We start from the raw sequence: 12,047 nt of genomic DNA, 5'->3' as shown, positions 1-12,047 counted from the left end.
ATCCTCTGGAAAAATGTAATGTTCTGAATTTTATTCAGAATCGTCAATATTAGATGAATTGAGCTAACTCATTTCTCTTCACAATTCACTATGAATACAAATAAGTAATTTTTTTAATATCACACCCATGTGCCTATCTCATAGGGTTCCAAAATACCCCATAAGTGAAAAATTGGATTTTGTGAGTTTTTGGCGCTAATAATGTTTTTTTTTTGCGATTTTTTTTAACATAAATTGTTTCCAATGTAAAAAATACTACTTTCTACTGATAATTAGATGTATACAAAAATGTATTGAAACATTTTTTATTTTTTTACCAATTTTTTTGAGGATATAATTAGAAAGTCGCAGCTTTTCTGAAATTTTAAATGCATGTACAATTATTATTATATTATATTATGAATAATTAATAATAAGTATACGAATAATGCTAGAAAGTTGCAGTTTGTCTTAAAATTTTCCGCTTTTTGCCGACTGTTTACTCAGAACGAGGTAGAAATTAATGCAATTTACCAAAACATAATTATTTAAACAAGAACTCATAACTAATTCAGGTTAACAGACATATTTGTTTAAATAATTTATTATTATTTCAAAAAATATGTATCTTTAAATAATGCAAGAAAGTTACGGTTCTTTCTAAAGTATTAAACTTTTTGTCCACTTTTACTCTCATATCCAGGTAAAAATTAATAAACTTCAACAAACGCAATTGTATAAACAAATTAATATTTTTATAGCTATATTTTCCTATTGTATTGGTACATAATTGCGAATTTTTCTGAAATTTCCGGCTTTGTCTCAACTTTTAGTTAAATTTTCAAACAATGAGATGGATTTAGAATTAAAGCATCAAAAGTTTAATCAAAACAATATATTTAAAAAAAATTTTCACTTATAACCAAGTAGTTGAAGTTTTAATCAAATAGATGAATTTTGACCAAGAAGAAGAATTTTTTACAAAAAAGACGAATCTTTAACAAAATAGATTAACCTTCGAATGAAAAAGAGAAATTTTCAACCAGAAGTGAATCTTGGAAAAAAATTTTAATAAAAAAAAATCTAGAAATAAAAAATATATATCTTACACACAGAATTGAATCGTTAAATTTTCCTAGAAAAAATGGATTTTTGTTTGAAAATTTCTTTGTTTAAGTCAAAGATAAATATATTTTGTTAAGGATTTGCCTTTTCAATAGAAAATTGTTCTTGGTTGAAAATTTTTTTTTTGTTAAAAATTAAACTGTATCTCCTTGCATCAAAATTGAACTATTTTTTAGAATTTTCGTTTTTTATTTTTTACGAAGATTTATATTTTTTAATTAAAAACTCAACAATATCATTTTTGGTTGAGAATTGGTCTCCTTTGGCTGAAATATCAACTATTATATTTTTGTTAAGACTTAATCTTTTTCGGTTCCAAATTTATCTCTTGCTTGAAAATTTAACTATTTTCTTGAAAAAATGGTAAATATGTTGAAAACATTTTTGTTTGCACTGAAAACTATTCTATTTTTGGTGTCAAATTGATCTGTCTTGGTTAAAAATTTAACTATTTGGATGTCGCAACTAAGTAAATATAGAGAAACACTCTTAGAAACAAACATAACTTCCAATGCTATAGATATTTATAGTCTAATCTAAGAAAATTTAAATTTTTCTTTCATCCTGAAATTCAAAATTTTCTGAAATATTCCTTGTTTTAGAAATATTACATTGGTCATGAATAATCTCCGACTTTTATCAAAAGTATAAGAATTGCCACTCGATAGGCATAAATGAAATTGTATACAAAATTATGTAACATTATAATATCCCGGGTTTACTATGTATTTTCCTTAGTATATATTTCTTACACATAAAGAAAAGTAACTGCAAAAAGTAAAAATATTTATTTTCTTTTGTAAAAGCAACCAAAAGAAAGTTACATTTTGAAACCGTGACCATAACGATAACTAGTTACTTTTTCCGTGATATAAAGCTAACGATAACTATAGTACTTTTTAAAAAGCAAAATGTGAAATTGCACTCAGAGAATTTTCAATGAATCAAATGATAAAACACTAAAAAGTATTGTTAGATAAACCTTGGAGATTGCATTGGTTGGAGATTACTTCAGAATGTAAACAAAAAAATCGTATGAGGAATGCAAAATAAAAGAAAAAAAGTGAAGGGGGAAACGATGAGAAACAAAGTGGAGAGAAATGGTGGTAATGGTGGCGATGGTCTCAATAGTGGGTGTTCTAAAAACGAGTCGACTTGTTAACTGGATTGGAATATTTCCGGTATGGGGTAGGAGTACAAAAATATCCCGTTCGATAATGGCCGATGATCGTGCGGGAAGCATAGTATGTATGTAAGATTGTAAGTTAGTCTGCCTGGCAGTCTGTGTTTCACGAGTCGAGTCAGGGGGCCACAGGGGGCAAAAGAGGGCTCGCACGTGAAAGGACAAGGATCAGGTGGATGAGCATGTGGGTGAAATGAGATTCCAGGATAACAAGAATAGCCTCCTGCCTCTGCATCTCAGATCGAATGCCGGCAAATTTTCGGCTCGGAAGCACTGATTTCAAGAGAAGAGGCGGAGAAAGAAGAAAGAAGAAAAGGGGATAATAGCGATAATGATGACGAAGAGGATGATGGCCACTTCGCCAATCGGATCGTTATCGGCCTTTCGAATTTACAAAGAAGTCATGAGAGCAGAAGAAGGAGATGAACATTATTTAAACATTTGATTTTGATCTGCAGAAGAACTTTCTGGTGACTTGGATATAATGAAAAGAAGAGAAAAAAGAAATGGAAGGAAAAGGAGATCAAAGGAGGAGCAGAAAAAAAGAATAGGAACGAAGGAAGAAGAGGAAAGAAGATAACTAAAGAGTGAAAACAGGTCAGGGAAATTAAGTCAGAGAATGTTTTTTTTCGGGTGAGGTGAAGTCTTCAGATTTATTTAAATAGAGCAGAAAAGAGATCCAAGGAGGAGATTAAAAAAAGGAATAGAAATGGAAGATAAGTAGGAGGAGGGAATAAGATAAATAAAGAGTGAAAACAGACTCAGAATAAGAAGAGAAGGCATAAAAAGAAGAGAACTTAAATAGGATGAAGCTAAGGGAATGAAGTCAGAGAAGGTCAGACTTTTGGGCGGGGTGAAGTCTTTAGAATTATCGAAACCAGAGATGCGTGAGAAAAGGTGGAGGTAAAAAATTGCTGATTTTACGAGATAAGCACCTATACAGTTGAGAAGACCGCGAAGAACTAAAGATATTAAAAGAATATAATACAGAAAATGTTTATAAATATAATATAACAAATACCAGCTATAAGTGAAACTAAATAAGTATACTATACATCAATTAAGAGACAGTGAAGAAAATGCAGAAATCAAAAATGAAGAAAGAGAAATTAAAAATTTAATAATAAAACCCAGATTGATAAATCTGTACAAAAAACAATTACAGCTTAAAACAGGACTCGAAATCACTTTAAAGATGAAAATAATAAAGTGTCAATAGTAGTATACATTTTTTAAATAGTAACGAAATATACAATATACATTTTCCATAAGATCACGTAAAGTTCTTTCAAAAATTTTAAAATACCCTAAAATTTTTCAAATCAATTGTAATCCTTAAAGGACCCCTACAATCTTTTGAGATCCGCTGAAATTTCCTGAACACTCGTCAATCTTCTGAAATCCCTTGAAATCTTTTCAATTCTTTAAAATTCTTATAAACCCCCTGAAATCTTATTATTTTCAATGAAACTCTATAAATCCCTTAAATCTCGGAAAATGTCTTCAAATCTCTAAAATCCTTAAAAATTCCTTGAAATTTGATTAATTCTCTTAAATTCTCTATAAAACAGCTGAAGTCTTACAAATATGATAGATATCCTGAATGCCTTCCTAAAATCCTTTGCAATTTTTTGCTAGTCTAAGACAATTTTTTAAAATCATTAAAAATGTGAAAATCTCGTTGAATGTCTTTGAATCTTGCAAAACGCCCTAAACTCTGTTAAATCCCTGGAAATTGATAAAATCACTTGAATGTTGTGAAATCCTTAGTTACCCCACAGAAATCAATCAAAATACCGCAAAATATCTTAAAGCCAGTAATATGTTTTAAAATTCTTTAAAAAATGATGAAATCTATGAAATCCTCTGAAATCCCGTGAAATTCCAGAAATTTGGATAAAGACCTTTGAAATCCACTAAAATCCTTAGAAAATTCTCCAATTTTTTTAACCCATTGAAATCTAAAGAAGCCCCAAATAATCGTATGAGTTTTTTAACTTCTTTTAGAATCCTATAAATCCCTCAAATATTGTAAAATTTTATTAAAATTTCTTGGAATCTTGTTTCAAATCCAAGAAATTAGTTAAAATCTTTTAAACCCCATTAAAATCTGTTTAAATTTCTTAAATCTCCTAATATGTTAAGAAATCCGTTGAAATTGGTTGAAATAATTGAAATCCCTTGAAATCGGCTCATTAGAAAAAACACATCTACAATAAATATTTATAGGAAAAATAAAGAAAATGTTACATTGACCTAATTTTTTCAAAATAGTAGCAAAGTAGATGCATCGTTGAAAATGTGTCAAATACTGTCAATAGTGATATGAGTCAGAGGCCTAACAAAAAATTAAAGTAAGAATACAGATAAAAGCAAATAAAGGCTTTTCTATAAAGAAATAAAAATGTATTGAGCAGATTAACTATTAAAAAAATCGAAATAAAGATTGTTAATCCCAAAACAAAATTTACTTATAGTTTTAAATTGACACAAACATTCGTCCTATTCTGTCCGTAAAGTGCGAAACCCTTCAAAATAAAAGAAGGAACTAAACCAGTTTAAAATGACTAACCCTCAATGGTACAACTGAACTATAAGTGAAAGAGTATCCACACTTCCAAAACTTAAATGAATCAAACAAATTTTGTCCGACACAACAAATTAAGATTCTTCCCGAAACACTGCAGCTTATTTAAAATACGTCCAAATATTAAAAATAATAAAATAATATTAAAATTGTAGTATGATTATATTAGAATAAGATAAATAAAAAATAAAAGTATTTGACACTTCGATGATAATCAAGCACTGTGAATTTGGAAAAGAACTATAGGTAATTTAACAAAAAATATGAGAATATCAAAATTAAAAAAAAAACACTAATGAAGTAATTGATAAATGAAAATGTGCTGCATTAGAAGATATGAAGATGAGAGGAAGAGGAAGTGGCGGAAAGCGAAAGTATGTCAGTGGTGCTCAACTTCAGGAAATCGGGGGTGTCTAATCATGATGAGATCGGAAACTTTAAAGATGTTGAAAAATGAATAAAAATAAATAAAAAGGAAAGACTAAGGATGGTGGCGCAAAAAAGGAAGAGGAAAAGTTAGACGAGTATTATAAAATGACGGAAAGGGTGAAAATATGAGGAGGAGAATGGTTAATGAAGCAGAAAATATCACAGAGAGGATGAAATTTTGAAAATGTATAAAGTTTCTGATGACGAAGAAAATAAAGTTAACGAGGAAGTTGATGCAAAAGATGACAATGAGGAACTAGGAAACAGAGGAAGGATAATAATGTCACTCTGGAGCTGATTAAAAAGTTGATGAAAACACGAAAAGGAAGAAAAGATGATATAATGGAGTGTAAGAAATAAGGGTGGACTCACCGCAATCCCGGCCGGATCATGTCGGTCTCCCTATTCCTGTGGGGTCTAGGGAGTCTGCCTCACCACAGCCTTATTAAATACGTGTACGGACGGACTGTTCGGGCAAATAATCTCGGGCGGCGGGCACCGTGAAGAGGAGATGTGTGCGAGTCGTGCCATCCAGGGAGAACTCTGAATGAACTGAGGAGGAGGAAGGTGGAGGCGGACACGAGCCACGCCAGCTAGAATTCCTCCGCCGAAAGGAGGCTGCTGGTAGTGGTGCTGAGTGGTGGTGCTTCCTGCTCCTCGTGCTCCGCCGGTGGATGATGATGCTGCTGATGCTGCTGCACCTGCTAATGATGATGGTCCTTTCTCTGCTGCAATCACAGCTGATGATACTGATGATCCTTCCAATGATGATCCTGCGGATGAACCTCCCCCGTGCAAGAACTCACGGGGGCTTCCACGTTCCGGCGATGTCCTCGCGCAGAGCGAGCGAGTGAGCGAGAGAGAACCTCCCTATGCTAGCAGGTCCGCTAAGAAAGCTGCTTGGACTGCCTGGCCAGACTCCAGACTCAGCGCTCTCGGTCCAGACTAGTAACCGCGAGCAGTGCACCAGAGCAAGCACCGCCAGAGCAGATCGCGCATCTCCCCGGGACTGTTGCGCGGCCGGGAAGGTTTCTTCTCTCTCCCTCTCTTCGGGGTTCACTCTCTCTTCTTCTCCACCACAATCTTTCTCTCTTTTTCTCCTCTCCTGGGTCCGCGCGGTGTAATCCGTCCATTCGTTATAGTTATACGTATATCCGACCGCAAAGCGGGCCGCATGACAGCACGCGCGACAGCGCAGAACCGCGCAAGGATACAGCACGGGGCGAACAGCGAATAAGCTGAGAAAGAGTCAAGAGGAGGAGGAGAGAGAAAGAGAGAGAAGAGCCAGCTCCACAACGACAGAACGACCCAAGGCTCGGCTCGGCCGACTCGATATCCTCCGACACTTGCCGCGGCGTGGACCTTAAATCGCTCGCGAGTTACAGGTTACAGGCCCTTCAGGCTCTCCCTGGTAAAGGACATGCCGCGAGACCTTCACCGGGAGCTGCGGTAACACGAGAGATTGCAGGAGGACCTGTCACGAGGACCTGGTGAGTTTCGGTTTGCTCTCGGCCTCAGAACACCAGGGTGAAGACGGCTGACAAGGGTGAAGAGAAAGCTGGTTGATAGAGGCTACAGGGGCAGGATGCGGCCCAAGGGTCGCATCTTAACAGCATTTCCGCAATCCGGAGAAGTCCTCTGGGTCTTCGGAGTAGTGGCTGTCCTTTGCACAGGATGGATATCCGGAGCACAGGGTGTTGTGAGTACAAAACTTATTTTCTTTTTTATATATCAAATTTTCATTCAGCTAATGTGAAAGTTTCGTTCTGATGTGACATTTAGTTACGATGAAGTGTTGCTTTCGAAGATATGGAGAGTGTTGATTTGTGGGCAGCCAATGGCAGTTGAGAACCACTGGTCTATCGCTATTTTAAGACGGAAGTCATAGAAGGGAAGCGGTTGCAGATTAGATTGGTTCAAGATGTTCAAGATTTTGGTGGTTGTTTTGGAAGTTTTTTAGGTATTGATTATTGATGATTGATTCAGGTGTTGATTACCTCGTGAATAAAGAGGGTCAATGTTGTGTAATAGGTACTTGGTGATCTTGAATAGTTTTTATTTACTTTCTGGTTATCTGGTTTAATAATAATTTATAGGTGTTTTAGTTGTGGATGGAATTCCTAAGTATCTTCTTTTAAATTTCATCGGTTTATACGATTATTAAGAGAATTTAAACTGAATTTAGAGAAGAAACAACTCTGTTGAAGTTTAAATTGTTTACTTCATTTTTCGTAGGATTGTACTTGTCTTCATTTCTCAAATAAAAGGATCTGGAATTTCCGAGTTTAGATATTTAAATTCAAGACATTAAATGAAGGTTACTTGAAGACTGAAACTGAATTTGAGTCCTTATTATTTATCAGATCTTGAGGATACAACAACTGATCCGATTTAAAAGCTTTTTTCAATCAAAATTTCTCATTTACCAATTGATTTCACAATGGTTCTGCAACCTTTACGGTAGATCATCGGTCCTATAAATTATTTTTTCTTCATGTGTTCTTTCTCAATAAACTTCATTGATGATCTTCCTCAAGAATCAGGAGCTTTATTTTCATATGAAATGATGCTTTCTCCTGATGTAATAAGTATTTAATACAAAAGAATTATCATTCAATGGTACCTTCATGGTTATCTGCAAATTTTAAGTGGCTATTGTAGGATTAAAAATTGTTTCAAGTCCTGTTGCAAAAGTTACATTTGGAAGCTATTCTAATTCAATCATTTGTTAAATTCTTGCTGAAAAACTTGGGTTTTTAATGGAACTATCCATAATCTATAACCATCATAATTGAAATGCGATTGAGTTTCTATTTTCTAATTGATTAAAACTTCCTGTCCGTATTTATATGATCCTTGATAGTAAGTGCGTATGTATCGAGATCTTCTTTGGGGCAAATAAATCAGTTCATCATTAATTAATTGCACGATTAAGCATGAGAAAACAAAAACTCTTGAACACTTGACGTTCATCATGCTCCTTCTTTTTTCTCGACTGGTGATAATCCGACTTTTGATATAAGCATGTCATAGATATGTATTTACCCCGGATGCAGAGCAAGCAAAGAGCAAGTGAAGCAAACGTGAATACAAAAACGACTGGGAAGCTGCACGCCGTATTATACCCCAAGATTGAGAAATAGTGAGTGGATCATCAACTTTACACAGATAAATGATGTACAAAACATATTATGCATCATATTCATAAACGCTTTTAGAAAAACATGCAATCATAACACAGATATAATTAAAATTTTCATTTAGATGAGTTATATTCAATATTGTATTTAATGTCGGATAATTTCATTAGCAACAAATAATTTCTATATTATAAGCATTCCGAGTGAGATAAATAGTTGAATTCTTAACCTAAAAAGTTGAATGTTTCAGAATAAAATTGAATTTTAAACCCAAAAAAATAAATTTTCAACAACAACAAATAGTACTTATTTTAAACATTTTTATTTACAACCAAATAGTTAAACTTTCGAGCAAAGGGGACGAATTTTCAACAAAATAGTTAAATTTTTAATGAAATAGTTGAATTTTCAATCAAATGCTAAAATTTTAAAAAAAAATATTTAACTTCAATCAAAAACTATTGGATTTTTAACTAATAAATTGTGTTTTAAGCAAAGAATCCAAAGTTTTTAGATGATAGTTAATTTTAAAGCAAGAAAGATACATTTTCAAACAAGAACTTTTGTACCAAGAAATATGAATTTTTAATTTAAAACAACGAATTTTCTATCCAAAAAAGCCATCTTACAACAAAACAATTGAGTTTTCAACTAAATAGTCACATTATATCAAATAAAACATTAAACTTAAACCAAGAAAGGTGAATTCTCAAAAAAATAGTTAGATTTTTCTTTACAAAAAGACGAATTTTTAACAAAGCAGTTACATTTTTTACCAAGAAAGATACATTTTTCAACAAAAGAGATAAGCTCTAAATAAAATGATCAGTCTAAACAAAAAATGTATTAATTTGCAAGTAGTTCAATTTTGAACTGAGTACTTGAAATTGCACGTAAAAAGGATAAATTTTCAATAAAAAGGGATAGTTAACTTTTTTATTGAAAAATTATTTTAAACGAAAGAATCAAACCAAAAAAAGATTTTTTAGAAAGAAAAAGAATATTCCAAACCAACTAGTTTAATTTTTAACCAATAAAGATGAATTTTGAACCAATAAGATAACTTTTCCACTGAAAGAGACAAATTTCCAACAAAATACATGAATTTTCAATCGAAAATAATCAATTTTTAATGAATAATGCCATCGGTAATTTTGCACATGAAATAACTTTCAACAAAGTACACTAATTTTGAACTAAGAAAGATAACTCTTCAAGGAAAAATGGAACAGGTATTTTTTCAGATAGAAACATGAATTTTCAACACAATAGATCATTTTTGGTTCAAACAGTTTGCATTTTTAACCAAAAAATATATAATTCTTACGAAAAGAGATGAATTCTCATACCGAAAGATGAATTTTCCACCTAGAAATTTTTTTTTAGTTAAGAAAGAAAAGAATGCAACAAATTGTTTAATTTTGAAGCCAAAAAGATGAATTTCCTACTGAACGTTTAAATTCTTATAATTTTGATATTTAAGATAAGGTGTGATTGCGAAGGCTGAAGATGGATTTACATGGATTGAAACGGATTAAAATGGATATTAAGCAACTAGAGATTGAAAATTTAATAAAGTTTAAGTATATAGCAGCGATGGATGACAATTGTCAGTTGCTGATTACATTAATGTCAAACATGAATGAAGGTTTTGTGGCGATATAATATAAGGCACAATGAGCTTAAGCGTTCCTTCACGTACATTTACTGGTTAAAAATTAAACTACTTTGTTAAAAATTCAACTCTCTTTAGTCGAGGATTCAAATTACAGTACAGAATCCTTTTCTTTGGTTAAAAATTAAACTTTTTATGTTTGGAAATTCAGTTTTTGTTGTCACTGAAAATTAATTTTTTCAAACTATATACTTAACTATTCCATTTGGATGGAAGATTTAAAATTCATGTACAGATTTTGTTTAAAAAATCTTCTTTTTTATTGCAAAATGAAACTACTTCGTTGAAAGTTGAACTACCTTGTTGAAGATTTACATTTTCGTTAAAAATTAATGTATTTTATTTTAAAAAATTTAGTTTTGGCGAAACTGAATGTCTGTCCTACGGTGAAAACCTGGAATTTTCAGGGAATTTTTATATTCCTGGAAAAACCTGGGAATATCATGAAATTTTTTTTAAGTCAAGGAACTATTCCAGTTATATATACTATCATTTTATTTAAAAATTCATCTATTTAGGTAAACATTAATTTTTCTAACTAAAACTATTTCACTTAAAAAATCGTCATTATATATACATTATATTTCATCATTTTTAGTTCAGAGTTCATCTTTTTTGTTGAACTATAATTTTTTAACTAAAAATTCCGCTTTTCAATTTTTTGTTGAAATTGATCATATTATTTTTAAAATGATGTATTTTGTTGCAAATTCGTATTTCTGTTTAGAAATTAAACTTTTTGGTTCAAAATTCATATTTTTTTATAGAAATTAAACTATTTCAGTTAATGATTAATCATTAAATTGACAAAATTTAATTATTCAATTTTTGGTGTTGACGATTTACCTTTTTTAGTGTAAACTTCATGTATTTTGTTTAAAATTCGTATTTTTTGCTAGGAATTAATCTTCTTGGTTGAAAATTCATTTTTTTCGAATGAAAATTAAACTATTCCAGTTAAAGATTCATCAGGTTAGTTGAAAATTCATCTATTTTGTTTAAAATCCAACAATTCCAGTTAAAGATTGATAATTTTAGTTGAAAATTCATCAGCTTGGTTGAAAAATAATTTTTTTAACTGAAAATTTAACTATTTCATTTTTGATTGAAAATTGATCTTCTTAGATTAAACATCAACTATGTGCTTAAACATTTGTCGTTCCCAATTAAAAATTTTAATATTTCGTTGAAAAATCGTCTTTTTTGGTGGAAAAAATATCTTTTCGTTATAAAACTCAAGTATTCCATTTAAATAGTCACTAATTTAGTAGAAAATTCATGTTTTTTTGTCGAGAATAAATCTACTTGGTTAATAGTTGAATTATTGTGTTAAAAATTCAGCATAGGTTGGAAATTTTGTTGTTTTTTTGTTGCGAAAAATTAATTTTTTAAACTGAAAACTTAATAATTCGATTTTTAATTGAAAAATTAATTTTTTAATTAAAATTCAATTATTTTATTAAAAGATTTTTTTTTTAGAATTCATGCTTGTTGTTGAAAAATTAATATGTAAATTCAAATAATCTTCTGGTTCTCTTGAATGACATGAACATTCAGAAGTAACAGAGTTAAGAACGGAATATAGGTAATAAGGTTTGATCAGATGAATCAATTTGCGATAAGAATTACATCCTATGTTTATTTTTTATTATACCAGACATCGTTAAAAGCTAGTAATTATATAGTAGATTATAATCGTCATGAATGAAGAAAAATAAACTTTATTCTCTGTAATATTATGTGGGTGTTGCAAAGGCTTCCATGTATGCTACAGGAAGCTCGTATCGCAAATGAGCTTACTATGTTTTTTTTTATTACGAATATATAATTTACTGTTACATTAAAAGAAAGTTGAAAGCTCAATTTTTCAGTTTGATCTACTTCTCAGAATTAAAAGATATGTCTTAACTGTGATACATTACCAAAATG

General features: G+C 31.2%; 1 protein-coding gene across 1 annotated transcript in view; it reads left to right on the top strand.

Moving 5' to 3' along the window:
• The first annotated feature begins 6,257 nt into the window (after positions 1–6,257).
• LOC117180549 (collagen alpha-1(I) chain-like) overlaps positions 6,258–12,047 on the top strand; it is a 188,524-nt gene continuing 182,734 nt past the window's right edge. The window contains exon 1 of the mRNA XM_033373045.1: positions 6,258–7,002. Coding sequence (XP_033228936.1) covers positions 6,889–7,002 — 114 coding nt within the window. The 5' untranslated portion in view covers positions 6,258–6,888. The remainder of the gene's footprint in view (positions 7,003–12,047) is intronic.

Source organism: Belonocnema kinseyi, chromosome 9 (genome assembly GCF_010883055.1).
Source record: "Belonocnema kinseyi isolate 2016_QV_RU_SX_M_011 chromosome 9, B_treatae_v1, whole genome shotgun sequence".
NCBI lineage: Eukaryota > Metazoa > Arthropoda > Insecta > Hymenoptera > Cynipidae > Belonocnema > Belonocnema kinseyi.
The sequence above is the reverse complement of the archived record's forward strand: the minus strand, read 5'-3'. Positions and strand labels throughout refer to the sequence as shown.